Source organism: Falco peregrinus, chromosome 6 (genome assembly GCF_023634155.1).
Source record: "Falco peregrinus isolate bFalPer1 chromosome 6, bFalPer1.pri, whole genome shotgun sequence".
Taxonomy (NCBI): Eukaryota; Metazoa; Chordata; class Aves; order Falconiformes; family Falconidae; genus Falco; species Falco peregrinus.
In genome coordinates, this window is record NC_073726.1 from 15,950,585 (window position 1) to 15,970,818 (window position 20,234).

Consider the following 20,234-nt stretch of genomic DNA (forward strand, 5'->3'; position numbering starts at 1 on the left):
GTGGCCCCCAGGTGGTGTGTGTGTGGGGGGGGGGGGGGGGGGGGGGCGCCTTGAACCCCACCCAGAGCCCATGTTGGGGGAGCCTTGAAACTCTAAAACACTGTTGGGGAGAGGGTGGCCTGGTGGCCTGGGAAACATCCCCAAGCTCTTTTTGGGGGGGACACCGCCCCCCCCAAAGCACATTCATGGAGGGGAGTAGGGGGTGGTAAACTATTCCTCAACCCTGGGGGGAGGTGGGGTGGCGTTGTAACACCCCTAAACCTGGTGGGGGTCCCTTGAAACCCTTTTTACTTCAACTGGGGGGATGGGGAGGTGTCAACCACCCCCCAAAAATGTTGTACAGTAGCTATATGGGGGCAGGGGGCTTTGAAACACCCCAAAACCTGGGGGGGCGGTCCTTGAAACCCTCCTTATCCCAGCTGCTGGGCGGGGTAGTGTCAACCCCTCCCCAAAACGTTGTACAGCAGCCCTATGTAGGCGGGGGGGGGTTTGAAACACCCAAAAACCGGGGGGGGGGGGGCGGGGGGGGCGGGGCTTAAAAAGCTCGCGGCGGAGGGGCGTGGCTCGCATGGCTAATAAGGGCGGGGAGGGACTCTTCTGGCCAATGACAGCGCAGCATGCAAACGAAGGAACGGCCTGAAGGCGCACCGCCCACCCTGCGGGGGCGCAGCCAATGAGGGGAAGAAAGGGGCGTGGATTTGAGAGTCCCGCGGCGTCTCGCGAGAGCCGGGGCTGGGCGGTGGGGGCGGTGGCGGCGGGATGGGAGCGCCGAGGTGAGGCAGCGCACGGGCGGGGGTAGGGGGGGGACGGGACAGAGGGACCCAAGACCGCCCCCCACCCCAGGAACAGGCCCCCTGGGGCGGGGAGGGGGGAGGGGGGTTGTCCTGCCCCGGCGTGCTCCGCCCCAAACCCCCTTCCCCACCGCCGCCCTCCCAAAGGGCCCTTAGCAACGACCCTGGGGTGCCCTGCCTCCTCGTAACGTCATCTGCCCCACCCCCCAGCCCGGGGGATACCCTGGTGCTCCCCCACCCCGGCTCTATCCCGCCCCGGTGACTTAATGACCTGGAGGGGGGAGAGGGGCACTTAGAGCTCTGAAGGGGCACCGGGGCGGGCATTGGGACTCGAGGGGGGGGCTGGAACTTGTAGGGGGCACCAGTGGGTGTGGGGCAGCTCTGGGGGGGGGCACTTCAGGCTCTGGGGCAGCTTGAGGGCCTGTGGTGGCTCATGTGGGCGGATATCTGGGGGTCTGGGGTATCTCTGGGGACAAGGTCTGGCTGGGGGGGGCATCTGGTGGGGGGACATGGGGCTTTGGGGGTGTCTGGAGGGGTCCTGGAGGGCTTTTGGGGTTCGGGGGGTAGCACAAGGATTGGGGAGGCATATGAGGGTCTGAGTTGGTTGGGGGTTGGGGCAGTTGGGCGTCTAAGCTTCTGGCTGGTTGCATGGCACCTGGGGGGCAGGAAAAGCATTGAATTTGGTGGGGGGTGTCCTGTGGGAGATACTTCTCACTCCACCCACCTCTTTCTGCCCCCCCCCCAGATGCCCCGTCACTGCTCTGCTGCCGGCTGCTGCACCCGTGACACTCGGGAGACCCGCAACCGAGGCATCTCCTTCCACCGGTGGGTGCCCCCACACCACCTGGGGGGGACAGCCCCCCCTCTCCCCCCTTGACCTCTTCTTTGCCCCCCCAAAATGGTCTGGCCAGGGGACTTCTCCCTGTTCCTGCCTTGAGTTGATTTTATTTGGGAGGTTTTTCACCTCTTAATGCTTCGTTTGCACACAGACACACACAGAGACACGCGCTCCAATACACACTGTAGTAATGATTTAGCCCAGCTGTTTGTTTCCCCCCTCTCTTTGCAATGGGTCGGCCCACGTGTCTTCCCACCCTTTGCAATGGGTTGGCCCAGGTGTAGTGTCCTCCCACGTCTTTAGCAGTGATTTAGCCCAGGTGTGTTTCCCCCTCCTTTGGCAATGGTTTGGTCTAGGTATGCCACTCCCCTTTAGCAATGGTTTATCCCAGGTGTGCACCCCCTGTTATCAATGGTTTGGCCCAGGTGTGTCCCCCCCTTTATCAGTGGTTTGGCCCAGGTATGCCCCTCCTCTTTGCAATGGTTTGGCCCAGGTGTGCCCTTCCCTGTGCAATGGGTTGGCCTAGTATGTGCCCCCCCTGCCTTTAGCAATGGTTTAGCCCAGCTAGACCACCACCACCCCTACCCGAAGCAATGGTTTCCACCAGGTACAGGGCTCCTCCCCCACAACTCCCCATTTTAGGAATGGTTTAACCCCATCCCTTTTAACCAGGCCTCCCTGGACTGTTCCATTTTCAGGGGCGGGAGCACCCCTCCAACCTTGCAGAAAACGGGGGGGGGGGGGGCAGGGGCGGGTAATCTGAGGCCACAGTTTTGCAGCTGACCGGTGCGTGTGTGTGTGTGTGTCCCCCGTCCCCCCGTGCTCCCCCCAGGCTGCCCAAGAAGGACAACCCGCGGCGGGCACTGTGGCTGGAGAACAGCCGGCGGCGGGACGCGAGCGGAGAGGGCCTGTGGGACCCGGCCTCCAAGTACATTTACTTCTGCTCCCAGCACTTTGAGAAGAGCTGCTTTGAGATAGTCGGCTTCAGGTAATTAAAGAAGCACTTAACGATGTGTGAGGCCACCCCTTTCCCCTGTTGAGAATGGGTCGGCCTAATTAACACCACAACACACACCCCCATTTTTATGGAAAATGGACTGTTCCAGACTGGGAATTGACTCGGTCTATCCTCCCCCACTAGCGGTTGCAATGGTTTGCTCCAACCTCAGTTTTCCAGCTGGGATTCCCCCACCTTGCAGTGCTTTTGTGGGGTCCCCGGGACTTTGGGGCTTATGGAGCACCCTGGGGTCCCCCCGCCAAAGCTTTTGGGGTGTCATCCCCCCCCAGTGCTTTTTTAGGGCCCATAAACCTTCTCCTAGAGACTTGGGGTACCCCAGCTCCCCCCCCCAAAGGTCTTGGGGGTACCCCAGGGACCTGGGGGTTATGGTATGGAGCACCCTGGGGTCCCCCCCAGGGGCTTTCAGCGGACCCCCATCCTCCTGTTTCAGGGCTTTAGGGCACCCAAGAGACCTCGCAGGCTGTGGGTCCCCCCTGAGCATTTTGGGGAGACCCCCCCAAGGCTTTTGAGGTTCCCCAAAGTCTGCCCTAGAGCTTGGAGCCCCCCCCCCTCCACCCCCAGGACTTTTGGGGACCCCCTAGAGCTGCAGGGTGCAGACAGCCTGAGGACACTGACAACCATGGGGAACCTTGGGGATCCCCCTCCCCAGGGCCTTTGGGGGTGCCCCATGCCACCAACTGACATCCCCCCTCATTTTTCCACCCCTCACAGTGGCTACCACCGTCTCAAGGAAGGGGCCGTGCCCACCGTCTTTGAATTTTCCTCCCCCAAACCCCCCCGGGCCACCAAGCTGAAGCCCCCCGCGCCCAAGAGTGACACCCCAAAACCCCTTCGGGCTACCAGGAGGTGGAGGTGAGTCCCAGGGGGTGGGGGAGGGGTGGTGTGCTGCGGGGTCCCCCCGATTTAATCTCCTCTTTCCCTCCGCAGGCAGGACCCCACTCCTTCCCCCCCGGACCCCCCCTTTACTGCTGACGTCTCCTGCTTCCCGGGGGAAGGCGAAGACCCTGGTGCCCCCCCGGCCGGTGACCACGGGGGTGTCCCAGCCCTTCCCGGCCCTTCAGGTGCCCGTGGCCCCCTCCCAGAAAGCCTTTTGGTGGCCACAGGGGACGGAGAAGCCACGGCCACCCCGGCTCTGCCCGAAGGTGCCCCCCCAGCCCCTCCTCGCCCCGTATCCCCCTCCCTTTACATGCTGCGGCTGCCACCGCCGGTGGGAGCGTACATCCAGAGTGAGCACAGCTACCAGGTGGGCAATGCCCTGCTTTGGAAACGTCGTGCCGAAGCCGCCCTTGACGCCCTCAGTAAAGCCCAACGGCAACTCCAAGCTTGTAAACGACGCGAGCAACGCCTGCGGCTTCGCGTGGGGGAGCTCCAGCAGGAACAACGTGGCCCCCTCGAGATCCGCCGCACCCCCAAAGAATCCCCCCCACGGATGGTGGAGCTGCAGCTCCTCGGGGATGGCACCAAGTGAAGGGTTCCCGATGGATGCATAGCTCTTCTCCTCCTCTTCCCCGCCCCACTGCCACTGGGAAGGTTTGTAAATAAAAGATTTCACCTTTTCTATGAAAAATTCAAAGGGTGACGGCTCGCGGTTGGGAGAGGAAGAGCCGGGATGGCGCTTGCAAGGCGGTTTTGCCACCCGATCCGGCAGAAAGCGGCAGCAGGGAGAAATGGGCTCCTTTGGTGCCAGTTACATCGTTCGGTGGTGATGGGGAAGGGTGGGAAGGAGCTGATGTGGTCATGGGGGCTCAGTGCACCTCACACAGCTCCAAGAGATTGGGGGAGCCTGGGCTGCCTTCCCGAGCCAGTTTTAAGTCATTGATGGAGCAGAAAATTGGGTCAGGGAGAGAAATAAATGGATTTTGTTCCATACAGATGAGCTGAAGCAGCTCAATGAGCCCCGGTTGGGAATGTGAGAGTGTTCGGGGGCTAAATCCATCCCCGTGGGCAAGGAAGAGGCCAGTGCTGAGCAAATATTCCCTCCTCGGCAGCAGGGAGGATTTGGGCCACCACTTGCCCCCTCCAGAAGGGAAAAAGCATCGATCAGGCCCTGGAAAACAGCCCCTCAACAGCCCAGCACCCACCTGGACCCAAATAATTGGAATTAAGCTTTTAATTGCCGCAGCCAGCCTGGGGTGGGTTAGCGAACACCGAGACCAGCCAGTCACCCTCCTCGTGCTCCAACACCATTAAAAAACTCCTCAAAGGATGTGAAAACTGCCTGATTAGCCCCAAATTGGTCTTGCTAATTGCCCTGAGGCAATTAGCCCCCCCTGGGCCACCGTGGAGACCCTGGTGTGGTTCCTTCTTCTACAGGTTGAGCTTCATGTCCAGGATGGCGGCATAGGTGTCGGGGTTCAAGGGCACGTAGGATTTCTTCTTGTCATCGCGGAAGAAGAGGGGGTCTTTGATGACATTGGGGTCGAAGCCTTCTTTGACGAGGTTGCCTTTGCACTGCTTGAAGGTCCCCGTGATCTCCAAAGTATCCTGTGGAGGTGGATGGGGGTCATCAGAAACGGGGTAGTGGGGTGGGGATGCAGGGACAGTGTACCCAGCGTGGGCACCGTCCTCAGAAATAGGGGACCTCAACGCCGTTGGCGGCACCAAATGGTGGCGTCAGATCATGGGCACAGGGTGACCACAGCAGTCACGGGGAAGGAAGGACCTTGATACCGTTGTCAGTAGAGGGTGACTCTGATGTGGTCATTTGATTTTTTTGGGTGACCATCACCAGAAATCAACGGACAGTGTCTTCGGCAACAGGGTGCTATCACCACCGAACCCCAACACCAGTACCATTGTTGGAAACTTGGGGGACACCCAACACGGTCATGGGAAACATGGGGGACACCCAACATGGCCATCGGAAATGGGTGCAGCTGCGTCGCCCTTCATCCAAAGGACTCATTTGGCAGAAGACCAAACCGAACCCATCCCCCGGCCACCACGGGGACCCTGGGACCTCTGACCTGGATCCTCACGAAGCGGGGGGCTGCGTAGCTGGGTAGCGTGTCCCCTGTGAAGGTGTAGAAGCTCTCGCCCTCAAAGCTTGCCCCGGCTTTCAGGCGGATGGCTGCCATGCCGCACCTCCCCTCGCACCCTGCAGGCAACGCCGGAGGGTTATTTTGGGCAACCGATTCTCATTTGATTCTTCTTGGTGGCCACTTGGACCATTTTGGGGACCACTTGGGTGAATGTGTCCTAGTTTAGCTGCCTTGGAGGCCACTGGGACCATGGTGGAGGCACATCGCGTACCCAAAACAACGCTGGATGCTTGTTTTGGGTCAACATTTCCCACTTTCGCCTCATTTGTGGCCACTCGGACCATTACAGTGGCACCCTGTGTGCTCAGAATGGCAATGGACACTTTCTTTGGGCAACCAAATTCCATTTTACTTTTCTCGGTGGATGCTTGGACTTCCTGCAAGGGGTCCAAGTAGCCACCTTGTATGCCCAAAACAATGCTGGATGCTTGGTTTGGGCAACCAAGTCCCCCTTTAACCTTCCCAGTGGCCACTCAGGACCTTCACAGGTGCCCACTGTGTGCCAAAGCCATGCCAGAAACTTCCTTTGGGTCAGTAAGTCCTACTTTAACCTTTTTGGTGGCCAGTTGGGCCATTCTGTGGACATGTTACTTGCCCCAAACCATACTAGATGCTTCTTCAGGGCAACCTAATCCTGGTTTAGTCTTCTTGCTGGCTCTTTGGACCATTGTGGCGATAATCACGAGCTAAAACCGATACCAGACTCTTATTTTGGGTCACTTGAGCCCTGAGGTGGTCAGGAAGTTGGACTAGGTGATGGTTGTAGGTCCCTTCTGTTCTACTTGAGGCTTCTTGGTGGCCACCCAGGCCACCTGGGGGCACATCACATGGCTGAAACCTCACCAGATTCTTAGTTTGGTCCAACTCAATGGCCCCCTGCACCACCCTGTACTCACCTGGCACAGACACCCCATAGACATTGACCTCCTGGATGAAGTCCACCATGGCAAGAGTGGCTTCCACCTCTGTCGTGGCCACGTTCTCACCTTTCCACCTGGGGAGGAGAAGGGATGAAGCTGTGAGGGGGGGATTTGGGTTGGTAGGTGGCGTTGCCTACCCAGCCGTGGGTGTGAGAGCAACAGAGTTACCGGAAAGTATCTCCCACGCGGTCCTGGAAGTAGACGAATTTTTCATGGTCAATCACAAGGAGGTCACCGCTGTTGAAGAAGGCATCACCTTTGACCAAGACATCCCTCAAGATCTTTTTCTCTGTCTTCTGGGAATCGCCTGCGTAGCCATGGAATGGGGTGTTCTTGGTGATTTTGATGACCAGTAGCCCTGTCTCACCTTCAGGGAGGGAAAGGAGGGTTGGAGGCTGGTCAGGAACCACCTTGGCCCTGGGGAATGTCACCTCCACGCCCCACCAGGTGCGCAGGGATGATGTTCCTCTTTCTTTGAGGGGTTTCTGGTGGCTTCCAGCCACCAAGACAGTGACAATAAGGCCCAAGAGGTGGGTTTGATGCATTTCTACCCACTGTCTGCCCCTCTTGCCTTCCAAAAAGGCCCTCGGAAGGCTCATCTCCACTTACCGGGGCGGACTTGGATGCAGAGACCTCGCTCGTCACGTACGGGTTCATCCGCCTCCACATTGTACTTGATGAGCTCAAAGGGAGCAAAACTCTGGAGGGCAGAAGAGGGACAGAGAGAGAAACTGGTGGGTGGAAGATAAACTTGGGGATTAAAAAGAGTGGGAAGAATTTTCTTCCTGTGCCAGGTCCCACCTTCTGTTATTTGTTTACCTTCTCCCACTTGCTCACCTGCCTCCTCCCACGTGGTCACCTGCCTTCTCCCACTTGTCTGCCTTCTCCCACCTGTCCGCCTTCTCCCACTTGCTCATTGCCACCCACGGAAACACCTTCTCGCCTCCCCCAGATGCCAACATCCCAGATAGCCGCTCGTTTTCCAATCCCAGTTGATCTCCCTTTGTATTAAAATAAGATTTAATTGGATCAATTCGACCCTTGACCGACCTCCTCACGGTTGACTTTCAAATCAAAGACCCGTGGGAGAAGGCTGAGCGCTGTGACTGTGGGGGGAAAAGATGGAGAAAAGCTGATTTTTGCAGTTTTTGTTCAACACCCGGCTGGCTGGGGACCGAGAAGTGACACCGAGTGGCCTTTCTTGGGGCTATAGAGGTGTCCAGGTCACTTTTGGACGCTCCAAAAGACTTGGAGTCAACGCTGCTGGGTCAACATTGGCCAACCAGGCAGAAGGGATTCCTTTGGGATGTGAAAAAGAGGGGCCCTGGAGATCCTGCTTGGGATTCAACCCAACCTGACGGACAGGCGTTGGCTTCCCCAGGGAGGTCACCGTTGACAGTACCGTGAAGAGGGTCCCCTGGACAACCCCCTACTCTTGGCACCAACCCAACTGGAGGTGCCATATCAGGTCTCCCCGAGGCAGCCAGCATTTGCTTCCCCACCACACACACACCCCGTCATCATCATCAGGTCACCTTGAGGAGCTTCCCCACCCCCAAACACCATCATCACCATCTCACCTTGAGGAGCTTCCTCACCCCCAAACACTATCATCACCTCACCTTGAGGAACATGTTGGCTCTGCCCACGGCTCCGATCTTGCCGGTGTAGTTGATGAAACCAGCGTTGCCCTCAGTGGCCCCGTAAAACTCACAGATGGAGATGGGCCCAAAGCGTTGGAGGAACTCCTTCCACACCTCTGCCCGCAGGCCATTGCCCAACGCCATGCGCACCCCGTGCTCCCGGTCATTGGGGCGCTGTGGGGTGACAAAGAGAAGGACCACTTCAGGGTGCGCCCCACAGCACCTCCTTGCCCACCACTCGGCCTCCGAGGTGGATTTGGGGCTGGTGGGGACCTTACCTTGGGCGTGTTGCAGAGGTAGCGCATGAGCTCGCCCACATACTGGATGACAGAGACGTTGTAGCGGCGACAGTCATCCCAGAACTGGGAGGCAGAGAACTTGGCCCGTAGGACGCAGGTGGCTCCTGTGGGGATGTGGCAGGGTGATGGGTATCCATCCATCCATCCATCCATCCATCCATCCATCCATCCATCCATCCATCCCCATGAGGATCTGTCCTGCCCACCCCACAGTCACCCATTATCTAGATGTCCTCCTTTTCCGTCTTCATCTGACTCCTTCTCCATCCCTAAACTTTGTCATGTCTCTGGCCACCTGGCCACCCGCCATCCCACCCCACTACAGAGATCTTTCTCCTTTTCTCTTTCTTCTTCCCTTCCCTCTATCCTCACATTTTTCCATCATCTTTCAATCCATCTCCAAAACGTCTGTCCCTCCCTATATAAAAAAAAATATATCTCTATCCAATCCATCCATCCATCTCCATAAACTGTCCATCTGTCCATAAGCCGTCTGTTAATCCATTGCCATAAAACATCTCTGTCCATCCGTGTCCATAAAATACCCAGCTCCATAAACCATCTCTCCACCCATCTTCTGAAAACATCCACCTCCGTGAAACAGCTGTCCGTCCATCCCCTGAAAACGTCCCATCTCCATGAAACATCTGCCTGTCTCCATGAAATACCTATTTCCATCAAACATCTGTTCATCCATCTCCATAAAATACCCATCTCCTGAAAACGTCCCATCTTCATGAAACATCTGTCCATCTCCATAAAATAACCATCTCCACCAAATATCCATCCATCCATTTCCATCCAACATCCATCCCCATCCAACATCCATCCATCAAACGTCCATCCATTCATCTCCATCAAACATCTGTCCATCTCCATCAAACATCCATCCGTCCATCTAAAATGTTCACCCAACCCATCTGTCCATCACTCACCCATCTATGGACCTGGTTTTCTCCTTCCTCTTCCTTCTCTCCACACATTTCTCTATCCATCCATCATCTCCACCCCCCCTCTCTGCCCACCCTTGCCCACACCATGGCCATGCTGGCCAGGCCACGTGGGCCATGGGGTACGTACCGACCTCGAAGCACCCTCCCACCCCAATAAGCAGCCCAGCTGAGTGGTAGAGCGGTAGTGTCGTGTAGATTACATCATCGGGCCGCAGGCCACAGAGCCGACCCAGGCTGGCCACCATCATCAGCTTCTTCTCGGTGATCACTGCTGCCTTGGGCAGCCCTGCGGGGTGGGAGAAGAGGGTGGGAAATGTCTTCTTCAGGGGGTTCCATGTAGAATGGGAGGTCCTGGGGATGAAGGGTGGGATAGGAGGGTAAAACCCATCCTGCGGGGTGGTGGGTCTCCAGAACTTGTTGGGAGGAGTTGTGAGGAACCTCATCCAGATGTGCCTGTGTTGGTTGGGGTGGGAGCTGGTTTGGGGTCAGAGTTGGGTGAGGAGGTCCCACCCCCTGCCAAGGAGGACAGACCCAGGGACATGGCTGGTCTCCAGCCCTGGAGGTCTCCAGACCTTGCTGGGAGGAGCTGTGAGGAAACTCATCCAGATGCACCCACGTTGGTTGGGGTGGGAACTGGGTTGGGGTCAGGATTGGATGACGGAGGTCCCACCCCATGCCAAGGAGGACAGGCCCAGGGACATGATGGGTTTCCAGCCCTGGAGATACCCAACCCTCGCATGGACATGACCAGGAGAAACCTGGCCCAGGTGGCCCCACGATGGTCAGGGTTGGAGAAAGGCCTCCACAAGATGCCTCCAACTCCCTACCATCACCTGCCCCACCTTACCCACAGGGGGACAACCTTCGGCACCTTCACCCATCACACCCAAAACCTCCCAGTTGCCCTTCTCCAAGGAGAAGACCCTCCCACCTTGGGGGTTCCTGGCCCCACAGCCTCACCGGTGGTGCCAGAGGTGTAGATGTACATGGCCTTGGAGCTGGCAGTGGTGCCAGCACGGTGATGGCTGGGCAGGGGCTCATCAGAGGCTGCCTTGATGGTGGGCAGCAGGGCCTCGACGCCCGGTGTGGGGGACGTGGAGCTCAGGTAGAAGACACGGATGCCATCGTGCTGCAGGGCTGGCAGCACCTCTTCCACGGCGGCCTGGAGATCTGTGGGGAGGGGGAGACATGGGGAGGTCCAGGGTGGATGAAGACCCAAGGGGAGAACCCAAAGGGTCAGGGACGGGCACCCAATGTCTCCCTAGATGGGCATCTCAACCATATGGGCACCCATGGCATCATGAATGGGTGCCCCAAGGACCCCAGATGGGCACCTCAACCAGATAGGCACCCATGGCATCATGGATGGGTGCCCCAAGGACCCCAAGTGGGTACCCAATGTCCCCCCATGGTATCATGGATGGGTGCCACAAAGATCTCAGGTGAGTGCCCCAAGGATCTCAGGTAGGCACCCAATGTCCCCCCAAGATGGCCACCTCAACCAGACAGGCACCCATGGCATCATGGATGGGTGCCCCAAGGACCCCAAGTGGGCACCCAATGACCCCCGTGGTATCATTGATCAGTGCCCCAAAGATCTCAGGTGGGCACCCAATGTACCTCCAGATGGGCACCTTAACCAGACAGGCACCCATGGCATCATGGATGTGTGCCCCAAAGATCTCAGGTGGGCACCCAGTGTCCTCCCAGATGGGCACCTCAACCAGATGGGCACCCGTGGCATCATGGATGGGCACCCCAAGGATCCCAAAGAATCTGGCACCTGGAGGATCCCAGCTGGCCACTCAAAGCACCCCAAAAGCACTCCCCGATCACCCTGGGGAGCCACCTGGAGCATCACCTAAGGGTGCTCTGGTCCGATGGGTGCCCTCAGCACACCAGGGTGCCCCCTGACCCCCCCAGATGGGCACCCCGGGGTCCCACTGCATCCGGCCCCCATGTTTTTCTCTCTCCTTCCTCCACAAACACAACACACGGGGGGTGGGGGGTGGGGGGTGGGGGTGGGCGGGAGGAAAAAAAAAGGACCTTTACCCTGGGGTAAGGGGCTGGCGATGATTAACCCGTGTCCTTGGCATGGCCGCTGCGCCCCGACACGCTCACTGGAGCATTGCACACGTGTGTGCAAAAGGCTGCACAAGCAGCCATGAGCACGGTGTAGGGAGGGGTGCAAATACAGCCCCGACACGCAGAACCTCTGGCACATGTGTGGTAAAGAGCCCCGCCATGCCACGCGCTTCCATGTGTGCCGCATGTGAAATGCATGTGAGAGCATGTGTGGGCACAACAGGTGTGCAAATGCACGCGCAGGCACTGATGGGCGCGTAAACGCATGGACGCATGTTGACAAGTGTGCAGGCGCATGTGGAGGCACCGACACGTGTGCAAATGAGTGCACAGGTGCTGACATGCGTGCCAATGTATGTAGAGACACTGATGCGTGTGCCAGCACGTGCATGGACACTGACACACATGGACATGCATGGACCAGGAGCAACACGCGTGCAGACACATGCGTGAGCACTGACAGACGTGCAATAGCATGCACATCCACATGGAAACACATGCATGGACACACATGCAGAGACACTGACTTACGTGGAAATCCATGCAGGGACGCTGTCATGTGTGCAGACACACGCACAGGCACCAACACGTGTGCAAAGCCATGGGCAGACACTCCAGATGTGCAGACACACGTGCAAATCCATGCACAGGCACTGACATATGTGCACAGACACGTGTATGGACACTGACACATGTGCAAACACATAAACGGGCACTGACACATGTGCAGACACATGGACGGACACTGACACATGGAAATCCATGCATGGACACTGGCGTGCGTGCAGACATGTGTGTAGCCACTGACGCAAGCAAATCCCTGAGCAGACACTGGCATGTGTGTAGACAGGCACAAACATGTGTGCAAACCCACAGACAGGCAGTGACACACATGCAAATCCACACGCAGATGCTGACACGCGTGTAGACACATGCACAGGCGCTGTCACCTGTGCAAAGCCATGCACAGGCACTGACACATGTGCACAGACACATGGACAGACACTGACATGCGTGCAGACACATGGACAGGCACTGACATATATATAAAGCCATAGACAGACACTGACACACATGCAGACGCATGTATGGACCCTGACACACATGCAGACACATGGGTGGACCCTGACACACGTGCAGACACATGTATGGACCCTGACACACATGCAGACACATGAGTGGACCCTGACACACGTGCAGACACATGTATGGACACTGGCACATGTGCAGACACATGTATGGACCCTGACACATGCATGCAGACACATGGACAGACACTGACACATGTGCAGACACATGGACAGGCACTGACATACATACAAACCCATAGACAGACACTGATACACGTGCAGACACATGTATGGACCCTGACATGCATGCAGGTACATGTATGAACACTGACACAAGTGCAGGCACATGGACAGTGACATGCATGCAGACACATGTATAGACCCTGACACATGTGAAGACACATGGACTGATACTGAGACATGTGCAGACACACAGATGGACACTGACACACATGCAGACACATGGAGGGACCCTGACATGCGTGCAGACACATGGACAGACACTGACACATGTGCAGATACGTGTATGGACCCTGACACCCATGCAGACACATGTATGGACCCTGAAACATGTGCAGACACATGTACAGACCCAGGCATACATGCAGACACATGTATGGATCCTGACACCCATGCAAACACACGCACAAGCTCTCCCTGACCCCCTCCCACCTCCCCCACCCCACCCCGCACACGCGTGTGCACCACACACCCGTGAGGAGTAAGAGAAGGGGACCCGCCCATCCCCCCCCCGGTTCCCCCCATGCCCCCCAGGTCCCCCACAGGTGCCGCTCACCGAGACTGGCAAGGAGCAGGGTGATGCGGGCGGCAGCGAGTGCGTGACGCAGCGCCTGACCCCGCACATTGCAGTTGAGACAAGCCATGGGGCAACCCAACTTGGCCAAGGCCAGCCAGGTCCAGACGTAGGTGGGCTCGTTGGGGAGGAAGACGCCGACGGGTTGACCCGGTTGGAGCCCCAGGTGCTGGCCCAAAGCCCGGGCGGCGCGGTTACTCTGCCGTTCCACATCCTCATAGGTGTAAACCTCCTCCTGGAAGCGGAGCAAGGGCCGGTGTGGCTGGCGGCGAGCGTGGTCCTGGAAGACATCGAGGAGGGTGATGGGGGGTCGGCGGTTCAAGCGCCACTGGCAGCGCAGCGAGGAGCGCACCAAGGCGCCGAAAGCCACCAGGTCAACCCAGAGGAACGGAACCAAGTGCCATGTCACTGGCGGCACCAGCAACAGCAGCAAAACCAGTCCGGCCAGCACCGCCACCGCCACGGCGCCCAGCACCATGCTCACAGGGGTGCCGGGGCCCCAGCGGCACCCGCTGGGTGCTGGTGGCCAAGGTCCACCCCAAGCGCACCTTGCCCCGGTTGCCACCAGCACCCGGCCGCATTTGACTGTGTTTGCCAAGACTTTTCCCACCCATTCCCCATATTTTTTTTCCCCACCCTCCCCCGCAGGAGCCCTGCCCCTGGGTGTGGAGCAGCGAGGGCGGGTGGCACCCATCGCCTCCCCAGCTGGCCGGCTGCCCTCAGGAGGAGAATTCTCCTCTGTCCGTCTGTCCGGCCGCTGTTGGGATCCTGGTGGCTACTCAGCGATGCTGGGTGGTTGCCACCCAGCCAGGCTCAGCAGGGTAGGAATAGTGGCCGGCCACCGGCGCACCCAGGCTCGGTCCAGCTGTCTGTCCATCCTCCTGCCCACCCACCGAGCCACCCACCCAGTGATCCCCACACCTCGTTGATCCACCATGTCTGTTGAGCCACCCAGCTGTCCATCCATTCAGCTGGCCATCCATCCATCTGCGTGGCCACCCATCCAGCCACCCATGTGGCCACCCATCCATGTGGCCAACCATCAAGCCATCCGTTGTCCATCCATCCACCCATCAACCCATCCATGTGTCCCTCCAACCATCCATCCATCCATCCGTGTGGCCACCTGTCCAGCCATCAATCCATGTGTCCATCCAGCCATTCATGTGGCCATCCGTCCATCCAGCCATCCATGCAGCCATCCAGCCGTGTGGCCAGCCATCTGTGTGGCCAGCCATCAACTCATCCATGTGTCCATCCATCCATCCATCCGTCCATGTTGCCATCCATCCGTGTGTCCATCCATCAACCCAGCCATCCATGTGTCCAGCCATCCATGTGTCCAGCCATGAACTCATCCGTGTGTCCATCCATCCATGTGTACATCCATCCATCCATCCGTGTGTCCATCCATCAACCCAGCCAAGCGTGTGGCCACCCATCTGTTGCTCCAGCCATCTGTCCATCTGGCCACCCATTCAGCCATCTGTCCATCCATCCACCCATCTGCCTGTCCACTCATCCATCCATCTGTCCACCCCTCTGACCACCCGTCTGTTCACCCACCCTCGGACTCGGGTTATGCGTTGGGGTGCACGCAGCAGCACCCCTGTGAGCAGCCCCTGCTCCCTCAGGTGTGTGGAGAACGCAGCTCACCTAGGGCCCCCGGCCTTGGGGGACGTCCCCTGCAGCCCCCTCCTGTCTCCCCCCAACCCCCCACATCTCCATCCAGCCCCCTGCACCTCCCGGTGGCCCCAAACACCTCCAACATCTGCAGGTGAGACCTCAAATTTCTTCAGTGTCTCCAACTGACCTCAAACACCTCCAGGTGGGACACCAAACATTTTCAGTATGTCCAACTGACACAAAACACCTCGAGGTGAGACCCCAAACCTTTCCAACATCTCCAGGTGACCCCAAACACCTCCAACTGGCCCCAAGCATCTCCAATTGAGACCCCAAACACCTCCAACATCTCCAGTTGAGACCCCAAGCATCTCCAGCTGACCCCAAATACCTCCAACATCTCCAGTTGAGACCCCAAGCATCTCCAGCTGACCCCAAATATCTCCAGTTGAGACCCCAAACACCTCCAACACCTCCAGCTGAGACCCCAAACCTCTCCAACATCTCCAGGTGAGACCCCAAACACCTCCAGCATTTCTCCTTCCATTGCAAAACCCATGAAATCAGCCTGCCCGCTGTTTATCAGTGCTCCCATGTGGGAAGGCCGCCCCCACAAAACCTTCTTCCCCATTTCCTTGGGACACCTGTCCCAACCGGAGCAGCCCACCCCCCACCTCATGCCCATGGTGAAGCCAAAACTCTTTTTTGGGGAAAAAAAACCCGAAACATTTGCCGTTGAAATCCCCAACTTGGGCGTGAGCACCTGGCAAGCCGTTTCTTGATGGGAGAAGCGATCTTCCTGCTAATTAAAAAATAAAATAAAATAAAGAAAGAAGAACAAACAGAAAGAACCCGACGGGTTTGGCGCGGCCGCGGCGCCGCGTGGTTCACCTTTGCCTCCGATTTGCAAGCCCGGGTGTTTACACACTATAAAATAATCCCGAGGATCAAATATTTTTTTGGCAGCTGGTGGAAAACTTGGGTGAAATGCGCCGGGCATTGCCCTTTGCTCCAGATTTTGTAATTTTGGGGTCATCGTTTGCTGGGGTTGGGAACACTGGAGCCAAAGCAGTCTCACGGTGAGGGGACTTTGGGTTGAGGTGAGGGGATGGGTGCTGGGGTTGACCTGGGTCTGGTTGTCCCCACTGATGAGGTCCTACTTTGGGGTTGCCCTGAAGGAGATTAATTTTTGGGGGGTGATGAGGGTCTCCTGTCCCCACACCTGTCCCAGTCCCCTGTCCTGTGCCATCAGCAAGGGACCTGGGGCTGGTTGGGGCTCCCGTCCCCCTGCCCAGGGCCACCAAACCTCTGGGTGTGGTGGTCCCTTCGTGCCCAATCACTCGGTGAGGAGGAGGGTCACCATCATCTGGGACGTGGGGCAGGAGGAGTCACATCCTCCTGCGGTGGCAGTGGGACTGGGAGGCACTGGGAAAGCCCAGGCTGCAGAGTCACTTTCCCTTCCCCTGGGGGACAGGGTAATGTGAGGTCACCTCCCCCTCCAGGTGGCACTTGGGGTCCCCAAGGAGGGTGGCGGACACTAGGGACTTCCTAGGTGGTCCCTGATGGGGTGTCACAACCCCTTTGGGTGCCACACAGTGACCATAGTGGGTGGTCACACGCCGTCCCCAACGCGGTGTCACACTGACACACACCCCCCAGGATGTCACACACAGTCCCCAAAGGGGGAGGGGAGGGTGTCACATGTACAAGATCACACGTGATCTGTGACAGATGTCACGGGTGGGATGTCACAAGTGGTCCCCAGTGGGGGGGTTCCACAAGGGATGTCACACGTGGGGGGGTCACACAGGGCCCCCAGGGGAGGGTGTCATGCAGGGGACGCCACGCAGGGTCCCCAGTGGGGGGGATCACACAGGGGACGCCACACAGGGTCCCCAGCAGGGGGAGGGGTCCCACAGGAGATGCCACGCAGGGGATGTCACACAGGGTCCCTGGGGGGGGTGTATCACACAGGGGATGCCACACAGCGTCCTCAGTGGGGGCGGGGGTCCCACAGGGGACGCCACGCAGGGTCCCCAGTGAGGGGGGTGGGGGGGGTGGGGGGGGGTGTGTCACGTTTACAGCGACTCACTTCATACCTGCGGGAGTGACACCCTTTGGGGCACAGAGTCCCTAAAAGGGTGCCCCCCTGCGGTGTGGGACACGGGGCAGGGACCCCCCGCCTTCCCTGTCCCCCAGGGATCCCCGCCCCCGGCGGGGGGAGGTGCACACCCAGGGTGACCGCGGCGCAAAAGGAAGGTCCCACCGAGATTTGAACTCGGATCGCTGGATTCAGAGTCCAGAGTGCTAACCATTACACCATGGGACCAGCCCGGCCGGGCACCGCCATCGCACCCACACGCCTGCGCGCCGCCTCCGCCGCGGGAAAAAAAAAAAAACCAAAACCACCCGAGCCCCGAGGGGGGATAGGGAGGGTGGAGCCTGGGGAGGGGGAGGGTGATCAGGGGAAGGGGAAAAAAAGTACGGGTGCGTCCGCCCGAACAGGGACTTGAACCCTGGACCCTCAGATTAAAAGTCTGATGCTCTGCCGACTGAGCTATCCGGGCTCCTGCCAACAGCCGCCCGGCACCTCCCCATGGGCCGCAACTGCGGGGGGAGGGCTGGAACACCCAGGTCGGGGAGAAAAAAGGGGGTTCTGGGGGTAAAAATGGCCATTTTTAAGGATTTGGAGGTGATGGGGGGGGGGGGGAACCCGCAGCCGCGGGGCAGCGGAGTGCCTTGGTACAGTTGAGGGCGGACCTGAGTGAGAACTGCCCCCCCCAGGTCCTCTTCTCCCCCGCGGACCAATGGGAAGGCTGCCAGCCAGCAGCGTGGCCAATCAGCGTCCATACCATCGCCTGTATCACCGCCTACGCTTTGAAAGTCCCGGTGGGGGGAGAGAGGGAGCCAGCCGTTGGCCCTTAGCCCCACATCAGCCTTGCACTGAACTATTAATATTTTAAAAATTAATTTACTAGATTAAAAAAATTTGCTGATAAGCATCACAGATGGCTGGAGGGAGCGAGCGAGGCGTTTAACCCGCCGCTCAGCAGAGCCGCCTCCCGGCATCTCTTTATAACCTCTCCGCCCCATCGTCCACCTCGCTGATTGGCCACGGCCCGCATGGAAATGAAGCGGATCCAAATCTCGAGCTCCTATTGGTCAGAAGTTCGCGCTGTTCTATTGGTTCTCCTGCGAGGGGGGGGGGGGAGAAGCCAATGGGAAGGAAGCGTTTCGATCCGCGGCGGGGTATAAGAGGCAGGGCGGCGGTGGGGGGGTAGCAGTGCCGGTAGTGGAGCCAGTGGTGATGTCGGGCAGGGGGAAACAGGGGGGCAAAACCCGGGCTAAGGCAAAGTCCCGCTCGTCCCGCGCCGGCCTCCAGTTCCCTGTAGGCCGCGTTCACCGCCTGCTGCGGAAGGGTAACTATGCCGAGCGGGTGGGCGCCGGAGCCCCCGTATATCTGGCTGCAGTGATGGAGTACCTGACAGCTGAGATTCTGGAGCTGGCAGGTAACGCTGCGCGGGATAACAAGAAAACACGGATCATCCCCCGGCACCTCCAGCTGGCTGTGCGCAATGATGAGGAGCTCAACAAATTGCTTGGGGGGGTCACCATTGCGCAGGGGGGTGTTCTGCCCAACATCCAGGCTGTGCTGCTGCCAAAGAAGACAGAGAGCCATAAGGCCAAGGGCAAGTGACACAGCAGGACAAGCCACTCAAAGCTAAAACCTGGAGGTTTTTGTTTGATTTTGAAACCCAAAGGCTCTTTTCAGAGCCACCCACTGCTTCAGGAAAAGGGCTGGAGGAGCAGGAGGGGTGCTGGTGTTAACAAGCATTAATTCCTGACCCAGGTTTTAATCCATGGTGGGGGTATCGGGGCTCAAAAACAGGATAAAGGACCATCATCTCAAAATGCCTTAACTCCAAAAAGAGGAGGAATGAAAATATACAAGTACTGTGGAGATGAGCTTTGCCCACAAAAGAGGCCATACAAGGAGACATTTCCCAACACAACGTGAGAAGGGCTCTGATCAGGCAAGGTGTTAATTCAGAGCAGGTAGCTTGGTTAAAAGAGGTGTTACCTAGAAACACCTGAAAATTCAATACATTTCTAGGTGAAAAATACCCCCAGACTTGTTTTTTTATAACACTTGAAAGTGACTTCAATAAATCGCGCAGCTTTAAGAAGTGGCTGCCTCCCAGAAGCGCTGTGTTGAGGGCGCAAGCTACAGCCGGGCCCCCTCCTTTGGTGCCGGCGATGGAGGAGGTCGAGGCGCAACTGCTCAGTCCGCCGGAGGAGGAGGAGCAGCCGCTTCTCGTCGCCTTTCGCGGCCTCTGTCACCGCCTCCCCGCCTCGGGGCCGGCGGGTACCTCCAGCGGTGAACCGCTTGGCCTTATGCAAATGAAGGTTCCAATCCACGTCCTCCCATTGGTTGATACAGCCCCTGCGCGGCACCTCTGACCACGCCACTCCAGAGGCTCCGAAGCCCGCGTCTGATTGGTCGCTGCTGTCTCGACTCAGCCAGTGGCCGAGCGCCGTTTGGATCCGTGGTGTTTTGGAGCCACGGCGGGCGCCACCGCTGCGGGCCAAAGTGTCTCCAGCGAGACCCCAAACGCGATAACGCCACTAAAAGTCAGGCACGTCGCCCCCACGCGGGAAGAGCATGTCCCAATTACTTATTAAAAAACTAATTATTAAGGAAAAGACAGAAAATAAGGTGCGGGGGTCACTCCCCCCACACACACACCTCAGCGCTAGTACTGAAGCCTCTCTTATTAAGGCTTTTTATATTAAAACTCAACTTTTTTTACAGCGCTACAGCGTTTGAAGAGTCCAGAAGAGCCTCAGTTCCACCCTCGAACCCCCGCAGACGCCAGGTTACCCGCAAAGCCTTTTGAGCGGCGCAATCCGGAGCGTAACCCCCGCCCAGGCACCACGCGGGGGCGTAAGTAACGCACAACCCCCACCTACGGACACCGACCGCTCCCCTCTGCGCGTCGGGGGCGGGGGGACAGCGGGACGCTCCCTGCCGCGCAGCCCCACGCCCGAAATGGGCGCGGAGACCCCGCCCCACAGGGTTTCTCTAACCCCGATGCGGACCAGAGGGAAACCCGCGCTGCGGCTCGCGCCGCCGTG

The 20,234-nt window shown here is 58.4% G+C and overlaps 3 protein-coding genes and 2 non-coding genes across 6 annotated transcripts; 2 read left to right on the top strand and 3 right to left on the bottom strand.

Moving 5' to 3' along the window:
• The first annotated feature begins 693 nt into the window (after window positions 1–693).
• THAP7 (THAP domain containing 7) lies at window positions 694–4,214 on the top strand. The gene is made up of 5 exons (XM_055808702.1): window positions 694–773; window positions 1,537–1,616; window positions 2,462–2,617; window positions 3,359–3,499; window positions 3,575–4,214. The coding sequence occupies exons 2-5, from the start codon at window positions 1,537–1,539 to the stop codon at window positions 4,113–4,115; spliced, it is 918 nt and encodes a 305-aa protein (XP_055664677.1). The 5' UTR covers window positions 694–773; the 3' UTR covers window positions 4,116–4,214.
• Window positions 4,215–4,739: 525 nt separating this feature from the next.
• Window positions 4,740–14,065, bottom strand: SLC27A5 (solute carrier family 27 member 5). 2 transcript variants are annotated; one of them, XM_005233019.2, is made up of 10 exons: window positions 13,455–14,064; window positions 10,464–10,673; window positions 9,631–9,789; window positions 8,530–8,654; window positions 8,231–8,425; window positions 7,218–7,308; window positions 6,777–6,975; window positions 6,585–6,682; window positions 5,614–5,744; window positions 4,740–5,131 (listed from the first exon to the last, which is right to left on the bottom strand). In XM_005233019.2, exons 1-10 carry the CDS (start codon window positions 13,948–13,950, stop codon window positions 4,955–4,957), a joined length of 1,881 nt encoding a protein of 626 aa, XP_005233076.1. In that variant the 5' UTR covers window positions 13,951–14,064; the 3' UTR covers window positions 4,740–4,954. The 2 variants fall into 2 exon arrangements, with proteins under 2 accessions (XP_005233076.1, XP_027636293.1); XM_027780492.1 differs by lacking the exon at window positions 5,614–5,744 and having other exon boundaries at window positions 13,455–14,065.
• A 3,290-nt stretch (window positions 14,066–17,355) lies between these two features.
• On the bottom strand, window positions 17,356–17,427 carry TRNAQ-CUG (transfer RNA glutamine (anticodon CUG)). Its single transcript has one exon. It is a non-coding gene; the product is annotated as a tRNA-Gln (tRNA).
• A 165-nt stretch (window positions 17,428–17,592) lies between these two features.
• TRNAK-UUU (transfer RNA lysine (anticodon UUU)) lies at window positions 17,593–17,665 on the bottom strand. The gene has a single exon. It is a non-coding gene; the product is annotated as a tRNA-Lys (tRNA).
• Window positions 17,666–18,258: 593 nt separating this feature from the next.
• Window positions 18,259–20,110, top strand: LOC101924665 (histone H2A type 1-like). Its single transcript, XM_055808713.1, has 2 exons — window positions 18,259–18,607; window positions 19,912–20,110. Exons 1-2 carry the CDS (start codon window positions 18,406–18,408, stop codon window positions 20,049–20,051), a joined length of 342 nt encoding a protein of 113 aa, XP_055664688.1. The 5' UTR covers window positions 18,259–18,405; the 3' UTR covers window positions 20,052–20,110.
• Window positions 20,111–20,234: the final 124 nt, after the last annotated feature.

Excerpts from the sequence above, each read along its gene's own strand:
- THAP7 (XM_055808702.1), top strand. The coding sequence starts at position 1,537 with ATGCCCCGTCACTGCTCTGCTGCCGGCTGCTGCACCCGTGACACTCGG. Across the intron at positions 1,617-2,461 it reads CGAGGCATCTCCTTCCACCG|GCTGCCCAAGAAGGACAACC; the intron begins GTGGGTGCCCCC and ends TGCTCCCCCCAG. Across the intron at positions 2,618-3,358 it reads TTTGAGATAGTCGGCTTCAG|TGGCTACCACCGTCTCAAGG; the intron begins GTAATTAAAGAA and ends CACCCCTCACAG.
- SLC27A5 (XM_005233019.2), bottom strand. The coding sequence starts at position 13,950 with ATGGTGCTGGGCGCCGTGGCGGTGGCGGTGCTGGCCGGACTGGTTTTG. Across the intron at positions 8,655-9,630 it reads GGGAGGGTGCTTCGAGGTCG|GAGCCACCTGCGTCCTACGG; the intron begins GTACGTACCCCA and ends ACATCCCCACAG. Across the intron at positions 6,683-6,776 it reads CGCGTGGGAGATACTTTCCG|GTGGAAAGGTGAGAACGTGG; the intron begins GTAACTCTGTTG and ends TCTCCTCCCCAG.
- LOC101924665 (XM_055808713.1), top strand. The coding sequence starts at position 18,406 with ATGTCGGGCAGGGGGAAACAGGGGGGCAAAACCCGGGCTAAGGCAAAG. Across the intron at positions 18,608-19,911 it reads TGAGATTCTGGAGCTGGCAG|CGCTACAGCGTTTGAAGAGT; the intron begins GTAACGCTGCGC and ends CTTTTTTTACAG.